This window comes from Phasianus colchicus, chromosome 34 (genome assembly GCF_987193195.1).
Source record: "Phasianus colchicus chromosome 34, bPhaCol1.hap1.1, whole genome shotgun sequence".
Lineage (NCBI taxonomy): Eukaryota > Metazoa > Chordata > Aves > Galliformes > Phasianidae > Phasianus > Phasianus colchicus.
The window spans coordinates 135,804-161,086 of record NC_143469.1 but is presented as its reverse complement, the minus strand read 5'-3'; the positions used below and the strand labels follow the sequence as shown (position 1 = coordinate 161,086).

Here is a 25,283-nt window from a genome sequence, read left to right as displayed (position 1 = left end):
TCCCCGAGGCCCCCTTTCCACTCATGGAAGCTTCATTCTCCTCCCCCCAGTCGTCCCCCCACAATCCCCACTCTCTGCCCCAGACCCCCTTTACAGAATCACAGAATCACAGAATGGCCAGGGTTGGAAGAGACCTCAAGGATCATGAATCTCCAACCCCCCTGCCACATGCAGGGCCACCAATCTCCCTGTTTAATGCTAGGCCAGGCTGCCCTGGGCCCCATCCAGTCTGGCCTTGAACACCTCCAGGGATGGACGGGGCATCCACAACCTCTCTGGGCAGCTGTTCCAGCACCTCACCACTCTCTCCGTAAAGAATTTCCCCAACGTCCAACCTAAATCTCCCCTCCCTCAACTTCAAACTATTTCCCCTCATCCTGCAGTCATCAACCCTTTCAAAGACTTGATTCCCCTCCTGTTTGTAGGCTCCCTTTAGGTACTGAAAGGCTGCAATGAGGTCACTCCACAGCCTTCTTTTCTCTCCAGGTTGAACAAGCCCAACTCCCTCAGCCTATCTTCACAGGGGAGGTGCTCCAGCCCCTGATCATCTTCGTGGCTCTCCTCTGGACCCTCTCCAACAGCTCCCTGTCTTTTTTGTACTGGGGGCTCCACACTTGGACGCAGTATTCCAGATGGGGCCTCACAAGAGGGGAACAACCAAGAACAATCACCTCCCTGTCCCTACTGGCCACCCCTCTTTTGATGGAGCCCAGGATACCATTTGCCTTCCGAGCCACAAGAGCACACTGCTGGCTCATGTTAAGTTTTTCATCTATCAAGACCCCCAGGTCCTTCTCCACAGGGCTGCTCTCAAGGACCGCTCCTTCCAGTCTGTATGGATGCCTGGGATTCCTCTGGCCCAAGTGCAAAACTCTGCACTTTGCCGTGTTGAACCTCATCAGGTTCACCCGGGCCCACCTTTCTAGCCTCTCGAGGTCCCTCTGAATGGCATCCCTTCCTTCAACCGTGTCAACCGCACCACTCAGCTTGGTGTCGTCAGCAAACTTGCTGAGGGTGCTCTCAATTCCATCATCGATGTCATTGATAAAGATGTTAAAGAGCACCGGTGCCAAGACAGACCCCTGGGGGATGCCACTCATTACCAGTCTCACCTGGACTTGGAGCCATTGATGACCACCTTCTGTCTGTGGCCTTTCAACCAGTTTCTTATCCATCAAGTGGTCCACCCATCAAATCCACATCCCTCCAACTTGGAGATAAGGATGTGGTGGGGGACCATGTCAAAGGCCTTGCTCAAGTCCAGGTAAATGACATTGTTTGCCTTTCCCCTGTCCAACGATGCCGTCACTCCATCATAAAAGGCCACCAGATTGGTCAAGCATGACCTTCCTCTGGTGAAGCTGTGCTGGCTGTCACGGATCACACGCTCATTCCTCATTTGATCAAGCATGTCATCCAGGATGATCTGTTCCATGATCTTCCCAAGCACAAAGGTGAGAATCACTGGCCTGTAGTTCCCAGGGTCCTCCTATTTTTTTTATATTTTATTTTTTAAAATTATTTCTTTTACACCCTATAGAAGCTCTCCACAACTCCCCAGTTTTCCCCTTCCACCCCTCCCTCCATCACCAGATCCTCTTTCCACCCCACAGCAGTCCCACTCACTCACAGTCCCTTCCCCCCTTAGATTCCACACAACCCCCCTTTCCAACCCAAAAAAGCCCCACTGACCCCTTTCTCGCCCCACCCACACCCTCCTTTATCCCCCCTTATCCCCCCTTGAAATCATGCAGAAGGATCTGCATGAGACATCCTAGAGAGGTTTGGGGGCTCCAGGGGGCTCTTCTGGACTCAACCAGAAGAGTCTGGAGATATCCCAGCGGGACCTTGGGGTGTCCAGGGAGTCCCCGGGTTGGTCCTGTGGCACCATGGAAGGATCTGGAAGTTCCCACTATGGGCCCAAGAGCTCTGAGGAGTCCCTGGGCTGATTGGGAAATGGCCCAGCAGGGTCTGGTAGGGTCCAGGGAGTTCTCATGTGGGTCTGAGTGGTCCTGGAGTCATCCAGAAGGGTCTGGGGATGTCCCAGAGGAGTCCTGGGGTGTCCAGTGGGTGCTCATGCGAATCTGGGGGGTCTGGCCATCCGTCTCATCATCTGCTGTAACATGACCACAGCACTTTCATCAGTGGTTTGGACTCACAGCGACAAGACGCACTTTGTCAACTGTGTCACCAAGGAATCATAAGAATTGGAATCGTTGGGACTGGTTAATATGGACTGCTGTTTGTACTCTACAGAACCCATCCTTGTTCAGTGTATTAATTTTAGTTTAGCTACTTTTAGGATTGTTTTTGAACCGTGCTTCTTTTTTTCTTAATAGAGAAGGGGGAGATGTGGGATAAAGTCATTATCTTGCTAATGAGTAAAGAAGCTTAGCAGTAACTTGTGCCAGACGTAAACACACACGAGGCTCCTGCTTCCTACATGTAAGTTGCTGTTGCACGGGTATAAAAGGTTGTAAGCATCTTCAGTAAAGGTCCTTCATCGTTCCTTCTGCACCAGCAAGGGAGTCTGAGCCTCTCCGCACCAGCAAGGGAGCTCGGAGCCCTCTTGCCAACAAAGAGGAGAGGAGAGGAGAGAAGAGAAGGAGAGGAGAGAAAAGATTGAGCAGAACAAAGGAAAAAGGGAAGAGAGGAGCTTGTAAGGGGGAGAAATGTGATGAACAAGAGGGGAGAAGAAAGAGGGCAGAACAGAAGAGAGGATACAGGTAAGAAGAGCAGATCTAAAAAGATCCTTTTTCGGAGCTGGACACCATCACTCTGATCAGAGTGCTGTTGGCTGTTCCCAGGCCCTAGAAAGGAAAGCAGCCCCATGCAGCTAATACAGAACTTGCTGGAGAATCACCGACAGACACAAAGGTCTCAGTGCCCAGTCTTGTGCAGGAGCTGCTCTTAATTACAGCAATTTTGCATTAATGGAGCGATCCATTAGCAGCAGCTTGCTCCTGAGTAAGACTACTACCCTGATGTGCAGAAAAGCCTGATGTTTCCTAGAAAAGCCAGTTTCCTGACTGGCTGCAGCTTCCATCTCACGATTGCCATGATGCTGCTGACTTGAGCATGAAAATGCAAGAAGGAAGCAAGCAATCTTACTCCATGATCTGTTTACCTTCATGGAATCACACAGTATTTCAGAAAAGCACGCAGGCTTATTTCACATGCACTTTACACTAAGGAGAGACAAGAACAAGAGAATTAAAGTCAGTAAAAGCAGGAGGTTTTCCACAATGCTGCAGCACTTTCTTGGTGCAGGTGTTTCTTCTGTCAAGATGCACCTCCAGGTTAACAAACAGCAGCTGCAGTGCAGGCATCCAGTCAGTGATGAGCTGTGAGCTGACATCTCTGTGCCTGGCGCACAGCAGTATTTGCATGAAGGTCTTCATGCCTCCTGGCAGCAAACCTCTGCTGCCAAAGCACCCCATGACCAAGCACACTGTACCATAAAGCACAAGATAGCTTTCTCGCCTGACTGGGTCTGTAAAGCATAGAATCATAGAATGGTTTGGGTTGGAGGGGACCCCTAACATCATCTAGTTCCAACCCCCTGCAATAGGCAGGGACACCTCCCTCTACACCAGAGTGCTCCAAGTCCCACCTAGCCTGGCTTTGTGCCCATAAACAAAGACAAACCATGTCTGCCTCCTGAAACTACGTTAACAGCCACTCGAGGGAAGACACAGCACCTTTCATCATTACATCACTTTGTAGACAACGTTTTAAAGCAGAGCACTCACCCACCACCAGCAACGCATCTTCCAGGTCTCCTGACACCGCAGATTTAATGCTGTCTGTTATGTCCTTGTCAGCAATGCCTCACTACCATCAAAAACTAAGGGGAAGAGTCCATGGCAGAAAGTCAGAGAGTTAACACGGAGTTTACTAGATCAATCTATGCCTGTGACAGGGGGCAGTAGGCCCCTGCCCCCCCACACCCCCCCGGCCCCACAAAATGCGAAGGAAGGAAGGGAGATTGAAAAAAACAGCGGCAAGGAGGAAAACTTATTTTACTAACTATGATATCGGAATGCAAGATAACACAATATAACACAATCTAATTGAAACTGAGACTAATAAATCAAATAAGATATGAGAGAGAGTTCCTGAGACCGAATCAAACCTGGAAAGCTTGGAATGGCTGGGAAAGCACCTCCAGCACCCACTGCCAGGCAGTAAGAGCCCGCCCCACCCGGAAGGGTCAGATCCACGACTTCCGTAATGTATAGGGACAGGTACCTGGAATTGGAGCATTAACACTTTAATTCCAGTACACTACATGATGTTTCGATGCAGAATACTGAAAACCAAAAAACATAAAACCATGACAGATTCAAAAGACTGCTTTGCAACAACAAGCTCCTTATATGCTGCACGAACGTTCTATCATTCCTGCAGCACTCTCAGCTAAATCCGGACCGTCCCTCAGAAATATTTCATTTTCATTGCTAGCAGTCTTCTAATTGGCCTACCACAGCTATTACCATTTTCAAGACCTGCTACTTTGTGCTGCCAATCAAATTTCTTAGCTCCTCTCCCCCCTGCCCCAGTGGCAGTCACACTTCACTCTGCCAGGGACACAAGGACCCTTTGAAACATGGAAGATGTGTCAGATGCCATCCTCAAGGGAGCAGCCAGATTCTAGCAAGAACACACACACAGCATCCGTTAGGAGCAGGGCCACCACCTGGGTGCTGCCCACATTTTCTAGCCATAACGTAGCTAAGTACAGAACCATGCCCACGGCTCTCAGCATCACTGCAGCACTCCAGCCATCATCATTAGCAGGACAAGGCCTGGCCTTTCACACTACTTATGAAGCTTGTAGTTCTCATTAATGTGATGAATCTCTTCATTGGTGCGAGAAGCCAGAATTTCAATCAGGCAACCTTCATCTTTCCTGCTCCCTAGGGAATTGCCACAGCAAGATTTAAGATACCAGCAACTGCTTGTGACGTGCAACCAGGTTTCTTTAAGAGTTAGTAATAAATAAGAAAACATACATAACAAAGCAGTAAGTCCTTGGACAGAACTTAAGCAATACAGAAGGAAGATTTCCAAACCCTCACAGCACTCCTTAGTTTGTGCACATCATACATGGTGGTGGGAGTCATCCCAATGATCACCCTCTCAAAATTCCCACTCAGCTCCGTCTTCAAGTCATCAATCAAACCCTAGAAGGCCAAGAGAACAGAAGGAACTGAGCTGTTCACCACTTCTCTTCAGGCTCCAACCCTCCTTGCATCAACAACTGCTCTGAACTGAACAAGAACAAAACAACCCTGGTCAGGTAAAGTCTCTGCTGACCTTTCTCTTACGGAGATTAGGTCGTTTCTCACTTTTCACCCAAGTGACACAACCACGTTCACACATCTCTGAAGACCACCTACCCTGCCAATAGTGCTCAGAACTTGCTGACATTGGGAAACGTTTAGTTTGGTCAAGACACAGGATGCTGTGTGTGTGTTCTTGCTAGAATCTGGCTGCTCCCTTGAGGATGGCATCTGACACATCTTCCATGTTTCAAAGGGTTCTCGTGTCCCTGTTTGGTCTTCATCTGTGCCTGAAACCAACAAATGGAAGCCAGTCAGGCTGCTTGCACAAGAATCAGAAGAGACCTCTGCTCTTGTGCCACCTCCAGTCCCCTACACAGCCGGTTCTCAACAGCCCCAGGACTACATCTATGCGCACAAAGCTGCCAGGACCCACACCACCAGAGCAGCTGCATTTTGGGACATGAAGGGCAGTTCTGTTTCCACCTTTCAACGATTTTTAGGACAGTTGTGCAGTGTGTTTAGGACAGTGGAGCAATGCAAGCAGCTATGCTTCCCTCTAACAAACCATCAGAGCAGCCATTCCCAGCACTGGGGAAAAAATAAAAGTTGACCTGTGGAGGGAGATCAACTTAGCAAAGCCCTTCATGACCTTCCTGAGCGCCTGTGCTTCTTGCTCAGCGCTGAAAACTGAGGCCCGCTTGATTGTTGCCTAAGGTCACAAGGAAAGGATTTAGTAAAGGCAGACTTGCACACATAAGAGTTGAACTGAAAACAAACAAACAAAGAAACAAACAAACATAAAAGAGGTGAACACAGAGATAGTAAAACTCCACCCACACGAGTGATGTTGTATCAGGCTTCTGTCTCACGCAGCAGTCTGCTCTAGTGGGACTTCCCAAGCATATCAGAAAGAAGCCACAGGGGCACAACTACATGGAGAACATATCTCCACATTGCTGCCCATGGAGTCTCTGGTTTCCAGTGAAATAAAAGCTGGGCCACCTGGCACCTGTGTTCAGGCCCACCAGGCCTTCTTCCTAGCAGTTCTCCATGTCAATCATAAAGCAGCGTGCTCCCATCATAGCCCTAGTCCTGACCTGTAGCAGTAAGGACCATTATTCTGCACCATTACCTTTGCTCTGCTCGGCACTGGTGAGGCTGCACCTGGAGAACAGTGTCCAGGTCTGGGCTCCCAGTACAAGAGACAGATGGACATGCTGGAAAGAGTCCAATGGAGGGCTACCAGGATGGTGAAAGGACTGGAACACCTCTTCTATGACAAGAGGCTGAGAGAGAGGGGGCTGCCCAGCCTGGAGAAGGGCAGCTCAGGGGGATCCCACCCACGGCCATCAATCCCTGCAGGGAGGGGCAGAGAGGACGGAGCCAGGCTGCATCCAGTGGAGCCCAGTGCCAGGACCAGAGGTTGCCACCAAACATCAGGAGCACTCCCGCACTGTAAGTGCTGCAGCACTGGCACAGGCACCCACAGAGGCCGGACACCCCTCACAGCGGGGGCAGTCAGCCGCGCCTGCCGCCGAGCCACGCAGCCCGAGTACGCCCGGAACGGGCCGGGTCCGCCCAGCATCGACCGACTCGGTCGCTCCACGGCGGCGGCGGCGGCTCGGGTAGGACGGAAGGACGGCCCGGCCCCGGCGGGCACCGGCCCACACGGTCGCGCCGTGGCAGCGGCCGTACTGCGCACGGTCTGTCCGGCTCCGAGCGGCTCGGCCGCTCCGCAGCGGCGTGGAGAGCGAGCAGCTCTGAGCGAGCCTCCGCTGTCGCGTGGGAGAAGGCGAGGGAGAGCGAGCCGCGGCGAGAGCCGGCGCCTGCGGCGGAACCACCGGGCCAAGACGACTTCCTCCGCACGGGACTCTGAGCCGCGGAACGACTGGCAGCTTTGATCGAGCCTCTGCTGTCGCACCGTGCGGCGCCGTTACCTGCAGCACTCACGTTCCTCTGTTGCATGGAGTGCTGTGCTGGTCTGAGCAGAAGTAGGTGCTTTCTTCTGTCCCGCTTTCTTCGTCCTGCGGGAGCTGCCTGCTCATGCTGGGAGCGTGCTGCAAACAGACACGTGGAGTCTGCAGGACCCCGTGCACCTCGGTCTCCCCCTGTGCTCCCACAGATGTAATGACGGGCTCCGGTGCAGTGTGGAGAGACTCCTGAAGGGTGAAGAGAAGAATTTCTGCCATGAATAGGGATCAGCATTCGGCTCCCCATCACTCCGGGAGGCAAGCACGGGGAAAGACATTTGGCTAGCCTGCCACATCCAGGCTGGCCAGTGGTGATTTGATTGCACACCCTCAAAACCTCAACTTAGTGTGGGACAGTGCAATGACTCTGGTATTGCCCTCCAGTGCTGCAATGCAGCTTTAGAAGAACCTCGTGAGGAGGAAGTCATCTTGGCAAGTCATAATGCTGAGACGGGCTCCTTGTTCCTCAGGAGATGACAGTACAGGAGCATGCACTCTTGCATGCAGCACTGTACCATGTGCAGTGGGATGCCAGAGGCTCGCAAGAGCTGATGGTAGTTCAGCGACTCAGTCTTGACATCGTCTGCCAGGAGAAGGCACAGCCTCACTGCCACAGCAAGCCACATTCCCATGCAACATGATCGTGACCAAATCCCATAGGAAAGGTCCTTCAGAGAAACAGCTCTTGGTCTGTGGTTCCTCTTGGAGGAACTCACGCTGTACCCCAAGCTTTGCAAACAATTCTCTGCTGCTCTCTGCCATTTCCAAAGAGCAGGGATAACACACCTGGCCGGACGTGTGGTGGGAAGGGGAAGGTGGCTGCTGCCTTCTCACCAGGGATGATGTCGTTGGGAGACTGGAGGTCCTGCAGCCACAGCACCCCGATGTCCAGCTGGAAGACAGGCCTTAGCACTGAAACTGCCTTCTTTGCTGTGGAATTGTTCTCGGACTTTCCTCCCGAACGGCTGCACGTGGGCCCCCCTGCTGGATCCAGACCCAGACCTAAGATGCAATGACCACTTAGAAATAGTGGAAGCTGGTTTTCTCTTTGCAACCAGCTCCTTTCCTCGGGGCTGAGCTCTGGGCCCGAGGCACGTTCTCCTGCTGCCCTCTCCTCCTCCCCACTCCCAGCTCTGCTCTTCACACCATCCCACCCACACCTCAACTCTTCGTGCCTAAACGGGAGGCTGATGTGCAGGCCATCGCTGCCTGCGTGCAGCTGGGTTTCCCAGGGCAAACAGCAACCCTCAGTACAGCCCAAGGCTGAAAAAGCCATCAGGAAAGAGAGGCGAGCTCAAGGGGCTGAGTGCAGGGACACCTTTCTTCCTCCTGGGCTGCTTCCCCTCCTTTGTGCTTTTGTTAGCAGTCCATGGAGAGCAAGGGGATGCTCACAGCCTATTGCTAGCAGTTACAGTTGGGCTGAAAAGCCACCCATTGGGAACACCAACAAGGAAATGAGGGAAAACCAGCAGAATTTCAGGGGAGAGCCGACCGGTTCATCGCCCCGCAATTGCCAGCCCAAGCAAGGGACCTTTTGACCAGCTACAGAAACAGGCAGCACCGTTTTTAAAAAGTTGATTTCGCTTTTATTCAATACAAAAGGATTTGGGTTGTATTTATCAACACAGCCCAAAATGAAACCCCAGTGTCCAGGATCTCTGCTTAGCAGTGAGTCATTCAGCCTCCCGTCAGACACAAGGAGAAGCCTGACCCTGTGGCTACGTCACCTTCTCTCTCTCCAGGTCCGGCTAGCTGTATTTCAATCTCATACTAGACCGGCTCTGGCCCTGAAGAGATGCATCCTGAAGGAAGACAGTGTCTCCATCTCTTGCCATAGATGAAGTCCTGCCTCTGGCAAGTCCTCTTTGCTTGGAACGCAGCACAAGCCCTTCCCTCCCAGTTGCCTTAGTTCCTCTGCACTGTCCGTGACAGGGAAAGCACGGCCATGCCAGAAAACCGGACGACTCAGTCAGCTGCCTTTGGTGCCACCTCTGAGGAACCATTCCAGATGACTCTAGTGTCCTGTGGGCCTTCTTGGTCAAGCCCTTATTGGTTCTTTTTGCTTTCCTTCTTGGCTTTCTTCCTCAGCTGAGCAGCACTTGCCTTGGGTTTCTTCACTGTCTCCCAAGTCTTAGTTCCAGGACTGTGTGAGTCCTACAAGAATCAATTCAGAAACGGTCAGGGAACCTTCACAGCTAACAACTGGCTGACAGCTCGCTTTGGGAGCTCAAGTCACCCTCCTGGGCAGCTTTGGCTGCCAGTACTAGAAACCACCTTTCCGACATTAGGGCACGCTAGAAACTCCACCTCTATCTTAATCCCAAAAGACCCACACAAACTAGAATCCAAAGCCATCTCCTGCAAGGCAGCGCCTGCACAGGGTTGGACACTCTGCCTGGCAGCGCACAGAGCACAGCAGTAAGATGAGTCTGCACCTCAAGGCTTCTTGCGTGCATCAGGTACAGCACACACACCGAAGGACAGACAGAACAAACTACGCCTCTTTCAGCAGTGCTGGGACACACTACCGTAGGCAACAGCTACAAATTGTTCCCTCCCTGCCTATTGTCTGTGCCTTTCTATCAGCCTCAGAGAGCATGACTTACTGGCTTATGGCACATGGAAACTGGCACGATTACAACTGACGCACTCTCTGTGAGCTGCAAAGTGGCTCCGCAGAAGAGATCGTGGTGCAGCACATTCTCCGCCAGTGTGGGCTCAGGGATCTCAGCTGGGGAGAAATGCCCTTCAGGAGCCACAGAGCAGACAGCCTGCTGCTCTCCTGCTCTCAAGGAGGCTGCTTTCTACAAGAGGGGAAAAAGAGTCATCATTCTCTCATGCACATTGGTGTTACAGACTGACTTAGCTGTTCTGAAGATATCCTTGGCCTACTGACCCAATAACAAAGAAGGGCATGAAACGCAGTTGCATCATCTTTTACCACCTGCCGAGGAAAAGATTCCTCCAACTTGAGCATTGCTCCACTTGCAGGTGAGGGGAGCAGGAGCTGAAGAGGATAGGTGGACATGAAATAAGGGAAAAGCTTAACAGCAAGCAGATCTGTTGCAGACAGTGCCACAAGCTGTGTTTGAACAGCACTGCCTTAGCGCACGCTTACAGTAAGGCACACCTACCTGGCAAGGGTCACACAGGCACCTATTGCTCCCCTGAGTCCCAACTCCATTTCTCAGCCACTCACGCTCTCCTTCCTCAATGTTCTGCAACAGAAGAAAAGTCACAAGACAGAAATTCAATTCATCGCAGACGTCATCAAACCTCCCGTCTCAGTGCACTCGCACTCATTTCTCTGCATGGTAAATCAGGGGAGTGCTTACTGAGTGAGCGGCATGTACTGCCAATTGCTAGCAGCAATCTATGCCTAACTCTAAACTACTAACAGTAACCTATGCCTAACGCTAAAACTAAACACTAAAACTACGCTAACACTAACATCAACAACAAAACCCAGAAGGGGGACCTAACTGCTAAAAGGGGAAGATGGAACTGGAGGCCTGCAGAACCGCGGAGGAGCAACAAGGTGGAGGAGGAGCAGATGTTAAACAATGCCACCCAGCTAATGCTGGGGGTGGGGCCGCGCGGCGGGTAAGGAGCCCAGCGCCCGGACCAGCGATGGCGGAGCTGTGACCGCGCCGATGCGGGGCCTGGCACGGTGGTGTGGTGCCAGGCCAGCTGTGCCGCAGGCGGATCCACCTCCATGGCCTCCTCTGGAGGTGGATCCACCTCCATGGGCTCCTCTGCAGGTGGATCCACCTCCATGGGCTCCCCATGATCAGTCACAGCGGAGGTCCGGGCGCAATGGAACCGGGCTCTCTTCCTCCTCTCCCTCCTCCACTTGATGGTCACGGCGGGCCCCCTCCTCCTCTTTGGTTCTGGGGCCCCCAGCTCCCTCTTCCCATTTAAAACCACGCTATCCTCTTCTCTAGCTCTCTTCATGCTGGACATGGCTGCCACCTGCCCAGCACTCTTATCTATTATACCACTCGCATTAAGAAGCTTTTGCTTTCCCTTTCTTACTCAGAGTACAGAAACATTTCTATTTTTTTAAGAAAAAGTTAAGAATCTAAATAATATCTCTGAGACAAGAGACCAATCATCTGACAAATTCCACATGGGTATGAAGTATCTCGCTGCGCCCACATTGCTCTCAGGAGGTGCAATGTATGAACTATGAAATTTAAAGCCATATAGCAGATTATGGGAATTTTTGTTATGCAGCAAAAGACAGATGTTATGTGTATTTTGGTATGCTTAAAATAAGAAAACAGAAAAGGCAGCAGAAAAATTCACTAAACTCATACCCAGGTGGAAGAGGACCTTGACTGACTGTAGTTAGTGCCTGAGTTGCAGGAGTTACTGGCTGGACTTGTCTTGATACTGGAGGTGTGGTGAGTGCAGCAGTTGCAGGAGCTGTAGTTGCTTCTGTTCCCCCCTCAGGGCTTGGTTCTGAAGATGTATTTGCAGCTGCACCTGCCAGTGAACCTGCACTGGCCCCATCATTCTCTGTGGATGTGGATGGAGAACCATTTACACTTCCTACGACGCCAGACATGTCATTGCATTTCTCTCTGTATTGGTAATCTATTTCAGAATTTGTAAGTCACAAAAGTAGATGTGCAAAAGGTGGTGGTTTGAAGTAGTATGCACATATAGCCACATTTTCTATTTCACACACACACACAGACACACACAAAAGGCAACTTTAGCTGCACTCTGTAAAAATGCTTCAATCCAAGAACTATCAGCTATTCAGCTGCACAGCTTTGATATGACAAAGAAAAGTTATTCACTAAAGCAACTTGTCTGCATTTTCTAAACATTAGATGATTATAAAGAAAAAGCTACTTGCTTGCGTTGATGGATTTCCCATTTAATATTTGCAACAATTTAAGAGGCAGCGTGCATAACATTTTCAAGAAGAGAAAAATTAAGGCTGTGGAAGGGAGAATACATGCATTCTTTAAACGCTTTCAGATTTTTTTTCCCATGCAGGCCATTTGGTAGGCAGTGTTAAGAACTATACACAAGTCTTATTACTAAACTACACTGCCTTTATCTTTTAAAATAATTACTGCAGCCCAGTTTTCCGTCCAGCCTCAGTATTTATCAATTGTGACAATAAGATCACCAAAACACATGGTAGTGTATGCATGTGGAGGAGTTAACCTGAAAACACCTACCACTGTCTTAAAGCTTTGTAGTTTCTAAATTATAAGATGTACTAAAAAACATATTTATTTTCACGCAATCAGTGTTTGAAGTGCTGCTGTTTCAAATAATTTAACCAGGACTGTAGAAACAAATCACTAGTCTTTCAAGCTCCAGTATTATCTACTTGAGGCAGTTCTGTAAGTCCTTCAGCAGATTTGTTCACGGGTCTCATTAAAGTTAACTGAATGCAACAGTAGCACTCACTCATGTTCTTTTGGCACCAGCTCCAACATATTTAGCAGTATCGCTGCAATCATCACTTACCTGTCGTGGAAACAGAAATTACTTATAAGAGGAACAACGATGCTGAATGCAAGCTGTTAAAATAGAAGTTATATATCCAAGAATTTACCCTGAAAAAAACTGTAGTTAAAAACACGCATTGGAAAACGTTACGTTCATTTTAAGACTGTACAGAGAATCCACAGCTTTGAAGTGGATGTCTGGCCCTAGAATACGCACCAGCTACTGATGTGGGTCTGCGGGGTGTGGGTGGAGGTGGTCAAAAAGGCCTGGGAGGTCGAGAAGGTTTGCAGCTTCCATTGGTGAGTAGTGGGGAATCACTGCCATTAACAGTCTTGTTTTTATTTGAAGCAGCATCTTCAGAGCTTTCAAGGCCATCTGAGTGAGTCCTTTGTAGGAAAAGACAGAAAGGAGAACTATACTAAGAGTGTATGGATGACAACAAGTTTTATAAAAGAAAGGAGAATGTAATAATTATGGCTAGATAACTCAATCTTCAGTCTGTGCAAACAGTTTTAAGTTAAAACCCTATGTTTCCAACCACTCCGCTATGGAAAGCATTTTAGGCTCAAACAGGAGGCAGCTGATGATATTAATGAGAGCACAGCAATCCCTAAGTATTTGGAAAAGGAAAAAAAAGGCAGAGCTAGATTCATCTAATGTTGTCCCCAGAAATCTCAGTCATTATCCACAACAAGGTAAAATCTAGGTCAGGTGGTACTAGTGAAGATAAGTAGGACTGCTAGCTTATCAAGAAACGATTATGTCCATTTGGAAAGTTCCATGTTTGTTTCTGTTAATCATGAAACTTTGCTTTGTGGTAGAAACTCCACTCTCCATTAATAAAAAGGTGAAAAGCAGGCAGGAGACCCAAAGAACCTGAACCCAGGGAGAAGCAGATATGCTGAATTCAAACCTAACCTGTCAGGAGAACTGGAATCTAAAGAAGAGATGAAACTCTGGGGAGCGTAACACAGGACCTATTATGGCAAAAGAATATTACTTAGGCTGCAATCTGAGCTCTGCCTGGGTTCCTCAAAACTAGAGGAGAATGGTCTTCTGCAGATACTCCTTACTCTTCATCCCAATTAATATCTTGCACAACTGCAAAATGCCAATATGTTCCTTCTGCAAATGTTACAATTTCTGTGAAATGTTTTTGGACGACTCATGATGAAAGCAATTCCTACTCCCTCATCCCTCAAACCTTTCCCACAAAAAAGCCTTCACAGAATATATCATAAGAGGAAAATTCTACTCATTCAATTTATCTCATGCCTGCCACGTGTGTAGTGGTTTCCTATTTGTTTCTTTTTGTTCTGAGCAAATCCTCTATGTAAGATGATGTTGAAGTTCACACCTTAAAGCAGAGCTTATATACTGCTGCTCGCTGGGGATATTACAAGACAAGAAGGGGATATTTTGAGACAAAGCACCTCATCGCTCATGTTTTTCTTCTGTAATCACTCATAGGCTCCTGTCCTTGCTTTAAAACATTCTGCTACTGCTATATCATAATTCCTCATTTACAACAGTACAACACATTACACTGTTCATAATGCTGCCTTGTTACAAATGCCTAGACATAACAGCTCTATCAGGGCAGTTCACATGGAAACTAGTATCAAAACTATGCATTTTTAAAAACTCAAGTTTACCACAAAAGCATCCAAAACTGTTCTTTGGTTAAAAACAAGCAACACCATAAATGGCTGGATAGAATATCAGCAGTCTACAAAGCCAAAATGTGAATAATAAATGTGTGCAATGGTACGATGAAGTACCTGACGTTCACATTTGTCGTCACGATGTTCTGCTAAACTTAATTATCTCTGGGAAAAAAACACAACAAGTGGAGCTTCTACTAAACTGAATCTTTTGGGAAAAGTAATATATATATATTACCTTTTGGAAATGTAATATATATCTATTTTAAATATTTCCATCAATATTTTCCTTTCAAATACGGAATCTGAACAATTGCCACATTTTGCCACATTTTGCCATCAGTACTTATTCATAGACAGAATTTCAATAATGCTTCAGATTACATAGTGTGACAGTATTTTCTTGATTGAGCTAAAAGAAATGGGAGAGAGAAAAGTATTTTAAAATCTTCATTTAATCTTACTTAATATATTCTTCTTTGTTTTCTTCCGTCACAAGAATGTTGCTACCATTTGGCTTCAAATCATGGCTTTGGATTTCACCTAGAATTTCTTTAGCAACTGAGAAAAACACTTCCAAGCAACATTCTTAAATATCATTCTCTCTGCAAGGATGAAAATGTAATTATTAATAACCAGGTCCAGACTGTGCACGCAGTAGAAGAGATGGGTACGAAGAATATAAGGACTTTTCTTAACTCTTTAGAGCTCACGAATCAAGTTAAGGAAACGTTACACAATAACTGTGGTTTTGTAAGATTTACAGACTACACCTCACTGATGTGCATAAGCAAACTGTGCACTAGGTACAGTTGTATCCTTAAATTCATCTGTCACTGGGCTGACAAATTACCCACCGCCTCTAAGTGGAATGCCTATGGAATACAAAAACCTTTGAAGTAATGACATTGTTGTATGTTTCATTACCTGCTGCCTTGTGAAGTAATAGCAGATAAGAAGGAAAAGATTTAGAATGCTTAATGAATTATCTTCAACTCCAGTATATTTATGGGACTATCTTGTAAATCAAAATATTCCAAGCTCCTAAGTTAACAAAATAATATGTTCCTGAGAAAGAGGAATTTTCTCATTAGAAACTTCAAAATAAGAAGAACCTTAATTCAACAAACATTGCTCAGATCTCTGTTCTGTTTATGTGGTTTAATAGCCAGAATAACAGGTGCAACATTGCAATTTCTATGTTGGTATGTGCTTCTCTATAGCAGTGATGCACATATGCAGGGGTGCAGTACTGGGGCAGGCAGGGACAAGGTTGCTGTTCCCACGGCAGCCACACGGTGCTGTGCTTTGCACTTGCTGCCAGAGCAGCACTGGTATCACAGCCATGTTTTGGCTCCTGCCAAGCAGTGCTGGCACAGCATCAACTCTGCAGCCCCTGAGCCAGCAGGCTGGGCGTGGGCAAGAGGAGGGGGAAGGACATCAGCAGGGCACTGATCTAAACTGATTGAAGGGATATCGCATACCATACGATGCCACACACAGCATGAGGAGCTGGGGAAGGGCCACAACATGTACTGAGGCCTTGCTTTCCAAGGGGTGGCCAAACACTGCTTACTACTGAGAGAAGCTGCGGATTTCCCATCCCTGGGGGTCTCCAAGGCCAGGCTGGATGGCACCCTGGGCAAGCTGATCTAGTGGCTGGCAACCCTGCTGGCAGCAGTGGAGCTGGAACCAGGTGGACTCTGAGGTCCCTTCCAACCCAGGCCACTCTATGATGAGCAGAGGATAATTGTTTCCTCTCCTTGTATGGCCTTTGCTTGGTGTTTTTCTTTTTCCTCCTTTTCCTTTAAATTGTCCTTATCTCAACCTATGAGCATTTCGTTCATTTATTTTCCAACCACATTTTCTCTCCCCCCTCTTCCTTTGAGGGGCAGTAACAGCATGGTGTGGTGGTGTTCTGTTGATAACTGGTGTGAAACCACCACTTGATGAACATTTCCCCAACATAAAATGTAAATGCCCTTAACTATAAACATAGAAACATCATTACTGAAAACATCACCGTGATGTATTTAGTGCTGTGATGCAACAGTGCTTCTCAATTTGATCTCTCCAAAATACAATACAAAACCTCAGGAGAGCTGATGGATGGCAAAATAAAATTACTTCTTCCTTTCAAATGAGACACCTGCTCTAACTGACTCAGCTTGAGCAGAGGGGCCTCACTAGACGAACTCTCCAGGTCTTTCCAAACAAAGTAATTCTGCAGATTTTCTGAAAAAGTGGGACCAGAAAGTGTTTATTGCAAAGCTTCCTGGGAATTTGCATCATTTGCTTTTTTGGTGATTAATAAAAAGGTATCCTCCCTGCCAGGTGTGATTTTTTTACCGCACATTTACAGTGATTTCCTTCAGCAGTGCTGGTAAGCAGGTCCAGCTACTGACCTCTGCATTTAGAGCTCAGTGCACACTGCTTAGAGGTCTGAAGGTTCTTCTCTGAAATGCTCAGGTACTTCCGTGTTTACTCAAAAGGGGCAAAGCCTTTCATGGACTCCAGATTAGAAGACTTCTGTATCAGTACAGATACTGTAATTGACATGTAGTTCGTATTTTCTCTAGAGACAGCTTTCAGAAAAGTTCTTGCTACAGCCCTAAGTTTCCTCATTGCTTTTTTTTCTGAGGCAATAAGCTAGAAATTAAAAAAAAACTTCGAACAGCCAAACTAGCCAAAAAAAAAACCCCCTCAAAATACTAAGTGTAAATTAATAAAAGCATAGGTAGCCAGCAGAGTGGAGAAATTTGAAAATAACACTTAGAGTGAAATGCAAAAGTTGTTTTTGACAAGTTCTGAGTTTTTTATTTCCCTACTTCCTATGTAAGCTTCTCCTGGTAGGACTGCTGGTCCTACTTGGAAACCTACTCAAACTTTTTGTACTTGGAAAGCTCACAAACTATCACCTGAATGCTGTCTGGCAATGCTGCACACTTTGAAGTAAAGGTGAGGAGGAAAAAGTAATCTGTAATGTCTACAAGTTCTCTTCCATGCCACTAACAAGCAGCTTAGTACTGGTATTCAGAAGGCTCTGTGCTCTCTTTTGATCCATTTTAGCAACACATGCATCAAAAGAACTATACAGAGAATAAATACAACACACTTCTGCACCAAAAGACCTTCAGGTTATCAGATGTTATTTAAAAAAACCAAAACACTGTTTTGAAATGTGCAAATGATAGTGCTGAACAAGTGTCCAGCTCACCTTTACTAATAGACAAATGCAAAGAGGTGACTATGTTTACAAAAGGTTATACTGCTCTTTCACTCTTAGACTCTCCACAGAACGTTAATGGAGTGACATTGTTCTTAAGGTAAATTTTGTTACAGATGGTACTTATTAGAATTTATTCACAAATTCCTTGCCCCTCGATTAAAGACCAATTAGTGTAAATTTCTTTCCTGTAGCTTTCTCTCACTGTTGTATTTGCTTGATTTCTAAAATCCAGTAAGTCACAGGATAACAAGGATAAAGAAAAAAATACACACCTGCTTGAGATTCTTTAATCTCAAGAATCAAGCCTTCGATCTTTTTTTCCCTTTCAGGTCTCAATTTCACGTCATCTTTACTCAAATGCCCACTACTGAAGTTTCCTAATGAAATGTTCTCTTACTGCACCTTCTAGCAGCACATTACCCAGCTCAGAACATGCTACCTTTTCAAAACTGATCCAAAACTCCTATTTCAACTTGTAAATATCTCAAAAGCTCTTTCACCCTTTCTTCCTTGCTTACAATAACAATCCCAAGATTCATCACCAGAGATGCACTACTTTTCGTCTTTCACATTTCTGCTTCTTAAAAATGCATTCATCTCCTAAGCTTTTTAAAAAATGCTTGATCATTCTTGAGTGAAATACGTTTTACCTCTCTAGACCCTTAAACCAGCCTAAGTTTTCAGATTTTTAAAGAATTATTATTTATCATTATAGCAGTAGAAGTTTTAACTATTTATCCCTTCTATTCCTCAGCCTCCAATTCCTGCTTTTAAGTGTCAGGAAAAAAAAAAAAAAATCACCACTGTTATTAGAACAAATGGTGCATAACAACCCTGGAAACTTGCTCTTACAAAATTAGTACCGAACTACAATGCTTTAAAACTAGATGCTGTTTAAAATTATTTCTAAGTAGTATTTTTATGATGTTTCCAACACAGTTCTCGTCTTTGTGCAAAAAAACCCCAAACGTATATATATATATATTTATATTTGTTTCATGGACACAGTGACACTTGGAGACAGAATTTCACATTTTTGCATGATCTTTAGATATACAAGCATGCCTGTGTGCTAACTGTTAGTTTTTGTTAGTCTCTGTTCAAATAACATTATTAAGGTGTCAGGGCATTAAGAATGACATACAGATAACAGATTTCTTCAATTCAACTTCTCATGCCCACTACTAATATGTTTTAGTACAATACCTGTTGAAATGAGTCTTCAAATAATGTTTTTCTGTCAGATGGGCTCTAGGGAGACAAGAAGGGCAGTAAGGTGACAAAGTTGAAGGGACAGGCTACTTGGGGAGATTGCAAGGAAGTTGCTAAGGTATGCAGGGAGGAAGTTAGGACGGCAAAAGTCCAACTTGAACTCAGACTGGCCACCGCAGTAAGAGAGTAAGAAATCCTCTTATAAATATATCAATGGTAAGAGAAGGACCAAGGAGAATTTCCATCCTTTACTTGATGCAGCGGGGAATGTGACCACTGAGGATAAGCAGAAGTCTGAGGTCCTCAACGCCTTCTTTACACCTGCCTTTAAAAGGCAGATCAGTTATCATCAGGGCACTTTGTGCCCCGATCCCGAAGTCTGGGATGCTACGCAGAATACACCCCTGGTGATTCAGGTGGAGACAGTCAGAGAGCTCCTCCTCCATCTGGACTGTCACAAGCCCATGGGACCGGATGGGCTCCATCCTAGGGCGCTGAGGGAGCTGGTGAGGGTGATTGCTGAGCCACTCTCCACTATCTACCAGCGCACCTGGTTAACTGGAGAGGTACCAGTACTACTTGTGATTCCCATCTACAAGAAGGGCTGTTAAGGAGGATCTGGGGAACTACAAGCCAGTCCCCAGTCACGGGAAAGTTATGGAGCAAATCATCTTGGGTGAGATCTCATGGTATGTGCGTGGCATCCATGGGATCAGGCCCAACCAGCACAGGCTCATGAAAGGCAGGTCATACTTGTCAAACCTCATCTCCTTCTATGACTGGGTGATCAGCCTGGTAGATGAGGGAAAGGCTATTTATTGATGTAGTCTGCCTAGACTTCAGCAAAGCCTTTTCCATGGTCTCCCACAGTATTCTCCTGGGGAAACTGGCTGCCCATGGCCTGGACAGGTATAGCCTTCTTTGGCTAAGGAACTGCTAGAGGGCTGCACCCAACAGGTAGTGGTTAATGGAGCTAAATCCAGCTGGCAACCCCAGGGGTCGGTACTGGGGCCCATCTTGTTTGATATCTTTACTGATGACCTAGATGAAGGGATTGAGTGTACTCTCAGTATGTTTGCAGATGACTCCAAGTTGGGAGGTGGTGCTGACCTGCCTGAAGGCAGAGAGGCACTTCAGAGGGATCTAGAAAAGCTGGATCGCTGGGCTGAGGTTCAACAAGGCCAAGTGCCAGGTCCTGCACTTTGGCCACAACAACCCCATGCAGTGCTATAGGCTTGGGGCTGAGCAGCTGGATGACTGTGAAGAGGAAGGGACCTGGGAGTACTGGTTGATGTTCGGCTGAACAGGAGCCAACAGTGTGCCCAGGTGGCCAAGAGGGCCAACAGCATCCTGGCCTGCATTAGAAATAGTGTGGCCAGCAGCAGCAGGGAGGGAATCATCCCCCTGTACTCAGCTCTGGTGAGGCTGCACCTCAAGTACTGTGTCCAGTTTTGGGCCCTTCACTACAAAAAAGGCACTGAGGCCTCAATGTCCAAAGAAGGGCAACAGAACTGATGAGGGGTCTGGAGCACAAATCTTATGTGGAGCGGCTCAGGGAGCTGGGATTGTTTAGTCCGGAGAAGAGGCGGCTCAGAGGAGACCTTACTGCACTCTACAATTTCCTGAAGGGAGGTTGTGATGATGAGGAGGGGTTTGGCCTCTTCTCCCAGGTAACAAACAGGACCCAAGGAAACGGCCACAAGTTGTACTGGAGGAGGTTTAGGTTAGACCTCTCTGAGGTTTTTCTCTCAGAGTGGTCAGGCACTGGAATGGCTGCCCAGGGAGGTGGTGGAGTCGCCGTCCCTGGCAGTGTTCAAGGGGCATCTGCATGAGGAGCTACAAGATGAGATTTAGTGCTTGTGCTGGCAATGGTGATGGGAGGATGGTTGGACTAGATGACCTTGTAGGTCATTTCCAACCTTGTGATCTATAATTCTATGCATCTACCAATTCAAACAATAATTAATTCCTTCCTTCTTCACAGATCTTAACAACTTGGTTTCCTCTTCCTCTCAACACTCTTTCTTCATCCAGATCCTAGCAAGTCCTCTTGGATGCTTTCAACTGCTCAGCAAAATGAAAAATCAGGGAAATTGTTCTCTACTCTGGGAGAGTTCCAAAGCTTTTTGACCAGGGGTAAAACTTGAGTACCTCACATTATTTTTTTCTAACTGTAGGAACTATCTTTTTTTATGTGCACATTACATATTTTCACATTTATCAACAGTTCTTGGAGATCCTAGAGAAAAAAACCAAAGGACATTCTTCCTTATTTCTCCTATTGCTTGGCTACTACTTTGTGTTCCTCCATGACAGTGACACTACTAGCTTATTCATTATTGCTTCTATTTTTAAAATAAGGAATATGCATTTTTTTTCCCATGCAATTCCTTGAAAATTAGTAACGGACAAACCTCAAGCTTTTGAGAGGTCTGAACTGGTCATGAAAAGCATCCAGAAGCTCAGAGGCTTATCCAAAGCTAATCTGAAAATTTCCAAACGTCTTCGCTCTAGAGAGAGGCACAGAAACCCGTTGGATCAGGACTCCCATCACTAACTGGGCTCACCTCTCTCACTCTGCTCCCTCACCAAACATCCAGGACTGGTTTTTACCATGTCCTTGCTGAAGAGCACACAAGATACGCAAGCACACCGTTCTCCCTAGGAAAAACATGGCTCCTAGGCATCTACACTGCAAACCTATAAACAGATGTTTAAATCTTATAGGAATCAGAACAACTTAAAACGTATGCCTGAGGCCCCTGTTTAGCAGTAACGGCTTGCTGAATTTGGGCTCACAATATGATTCCAACTTGTCACCTTCCTGCCTTCCAACTGCCTTCACTGTGCTTTGAAGCTAAGATCCAATGCCTTAATGCCCTTATGTAACAGCATCTACTTCATCAAACACAGAGGAAGGAGCGCCTCAGTAACATACATCACACACCAGCCAGGCTGGTAAAGATAGGTAACTCTTCTGTGACAGCTTCATCGGAACCTTATTGTATTAGCCTTGGTATCACCCGGAACTCATTCCATTCACTGCTTTGAGGGGTCAGAGCCTAAACTCTACTAGAAGACCTGAAATCATCATGAAATCAGGTACACCTGATACGACCACACCACTAAGGCTCCTTTGCTAAACTTCAGTGGTTCCCAATGCTTGCTTAAAAAATAAAATCCAGCGAGAATATCAAGCGCCAACACTTTCCTCAGTATCCCAACATCCCTGCCTTGTCCATCTCTGGCCAGCAGGACTAAATTCAAAGCAGCGCAAACCACAATTCCACACAGGTAGCTTGAAGCTATGTTTAATCTTGCAGATCAGAGCTCAATAAACATTGGCTTGGCACAAGTCACTCACACAGAACAGTGGCTCTGCTATCACCAGTACCTGCTATACATCAAGAAGGAACGTGCTGAGGAAAATGAACACAGCAGCATACAACATAGAGTTCCTCATGATTGTCAGCACTGAAAGCAAAGCAGGCTGAAGAAAAAACCTCAGGTAAATCCATAGAGGACAGCAAAGCAAGGAGGACGAAGGACATGGACTGATCCTGAACCAAACACATTAGACAACAAGAGCCTTGAGAGGACTAGTTGGTTACACAGATAAACAGTACGCACACCTGAAATGGTGATTTCTTCTGAAGACTCTAGTGTGTTCCTCATCAAGAAAAAAGATAATACATTAAAAAAATCAGGATGGATATAATTTGAAATTTTTTTTCAACTGACCTGGCATCCTGGGGCAAACTGAAGACAAGACAGGACACCAATACAGAAAAAAAAAAAGAACTAACAGCATAGGGGGGTGCCACAGAGAAACTGGAAAGTGACCAAATCTCTGCTCAGGTAGAAACCATTGTGTGAAGTAGACAGCTTTTGCCAATGAGGAGCACAGTGGGAGGATGAGGATGAGGAAGGATGCCATCTGTAGCACAGACATTCATACCAGTGGCATAGCGTAGCGCAGAGCTACAATTTCAAAGTGATTGTAAGGTTTTATTTAACAATGCTGTTGTGTGGGATGAGCTCAAACAAGCTGCAAGTGACTGATTAATCAATGCATCTCAGTGACCTCAAAACCTGATTGTCTTGGAAAAAATAAACAGAACATGCCATCTCAAATAACATATAATCAATCTACAGAATTTAATCCAGCAGGCAGTCCTGTGGCCAAATTTTGTGCTGGCAGCAGACTCTTCTTATGACCATTAGGAACATTCCCAGTTACAGAGCTACCACAACTTGGGCAGAAAATATACAGACCCACCTGGGAGAATAGAAAATAAAGAAGCAACTTACCCTCCCCTTATCCAACTCCACTCTCACATTTAGAAGTGAAACTACAACTTTAAATGCCAGGAAAAAATGAGGGAAAAAAAAAATCATCCGGTATTTTCCAGGCAAACACCAAGATCATAGAATCACAGAATGTCCCAAGTTGTACGGCATCCACAAGGATCATCAAGTCCAACCTCGTGCTCCAGGAAGGACCACCCAAACACAAACAGTCTTTAAGCTGCAGCAGCTCAGGACCAGGCCCACAGCCCTGGGGAGCCTGCTCCACAACCACTGGTATCAGATGCAGCAAGCACAGGGAGCAGGCAGGTAGGCACAGCAAAGCAGCAAGCAAAGACCAATCTCTGAGAGGGGGCCTGCTTACAGAAGTAAACCTGGGGCCTACCTACAGAAAGCCCTCTGGAAGACCCAGAAAGGCTTTGGGATAGCTGTTAGCTCATCAGCAATAATAACATCATCAGATGGTGGATCGTCTGATGGCGCAGTCACAGCTTTGGACAGAAATTGAGCAAAACATGAAGACTGAATTACTCGAGAACAACAGCAACATTAACCCCACAATGCCCTTATTACTGAGCTAATTAATTCCCAGGTAGTTAGAAATAGATTTGGAGTCTACGCACTTTCTCCTTGCCCACAGAAAAAAAAATAGTCCAAGTTACAGAATGGCGGGGCAGAAATTATAGACTGTGTTGCAATGTAACAAGCTCCAATCTCCATGCACAGTTACGTCTTATACTATTGCCTTTGAAATTCAAGGCTCAGATCAGGAACAAGCCTGCATCTTCATACTGTCACAAGGGTCAGCTATATCCTCACATCAAACAATACAGGATTACGGAGAAGAGCCAAAGAGGTGTCGTCTACAGAAGCGGAGAAGTAAAATTCAGGCAGGACTGAGAAAAAAAAAGCTGTTTGCAGCAACGCGTACTACTGAATAACTTTGAGTGTTTGAAATTACAGAAGACGTTGAATAGCAACTGAAGAGGACTTGTTTCAAGTCAGTCATGGGAGATCTGTGCTTTTTACTAACTAATCTCAACCTATTACCATGGTAGCTGTTACTGAAACAACTTCTGTTCAAGAAGTCATCTTTTAGTTCCATGCTCCTGAGATCACCGGAATACTGCTCTCAGTCTTTGAAATTTAACAGACAGTTATATAAATATTATAAATATTATATATTTATTATGTATATAATAATCCTGAACAACAGATAGTAGCACACTAGGTTGACTTTGCGAGTTAGGATTCTTACAGGAACAACAGTTTTCATCACTTCCTTCGTTTTGGCATACAGAACAGCTAAAGAAAAAGCAGTTCTCAAGTAATTCTGACGCTTGGAGCATCCGCTTCTTCAAGTTTAAAGGAAAATCGTTGAAGAGATGCTTTTGTATTAGTTTTGCTTGGATTCTGAAAGGCAACATGCTAGGAGGCAGTGGGTTCGTTTCTCACCGAACAGATGTTACAGTCCCACTGACCTTCCTTTTTAGCAAAGCCAGATCCAAATTTCCCTCGTGCAGTATTATGTTTGGCTTTGAAACTTGCAGTACATTCAGTGAATGGGGAGCCACGTGTTTCCCACATAGCTGGATTTGGGCTCTGGCATGAAACATAATTCTTTGCAGTTGTTTTCTTTGGAAGAGCAACAACTTACCTGTTAAGGGAGCTTCACGAAGATTTTGTGCTGAGAACTATCTGACATAGCATCTGTTCCATAGCTTTTAGCAGACCACCAATGAGATGATACACTCACACTGGAGTTATTACATTTCATTTCCTGAATTTCATTCTGTTAAAGACAGTGTTTCAATTAAGAGAATGTAAAGGTATTCCATCGGTATTTGAAGAAAACCTAAGGAATAATCCCTACTCTCTTGCTGTTTAAAAGCATGTTTAAGGTCTGAGAAAAAAATCAAGAGTTAACTGCTGGAATAATTCAAGATCTGCCCGTCCTGTACAGAACTCTGAGACTGTTATCCAAAGCTAGAAAAAGCCCAGAACCAAGAGGACGATAGCCAAGCTGATGAAAGCAGGACTCTTTCTTGTTCACACAGTCCTTAGAAAGGCTCCCTCCGCATCTCTGAGTCCCCAGTCAGAGTTTATAGGCAACAAGTTTTACTCTCGCACTCAATTT

At 46.2% G+C, this 25,283-nt stretch overlaps 1 protein-coding gene across 1 annotated transcript in view; it reads right to left on the bottom strand.

Moving 5' to 3' along the window:
• Positions 1-8,821: 8,821 nt before the first annotated feature.
• The window catches only part of LOC149913794 (RANBP2-like and GRIP domain-containing protein 8), a 28,461-nt gene continuing 11,999 nt past the window's right edge, over positions 8,822-25,283 (bottom strand). The window contains exons 7-12 of the mRNA XM_090128589.1: positions 24,804-24,938; positions 12,950-13,119; positions 11,578-11,779; positions 10,393-10,476; positions 9,865-10,062; positions 8,822-9,412 (exon numbers count right to left, since the gene is read on the bottom strand). Of these exons, the coding sequence (XP_089984715.1) occupies positions 24,807-24,938 (132 nt within the window). The 3' untranslated portion in view covers positions 8,822-9,412; positions 9,865-10,062; positions 10,393-10,476; ... (1 more) ...; positions 12,950-13,119; positions 24,804-24,806. The remainder of the gene's footprint in view (positions 9,413-9,864; positions 10,063-10,392; positions 10,477-11,577; positions 11,780-12,949; positions 13,120-24,803; positions 24,939-25,283) is intronic.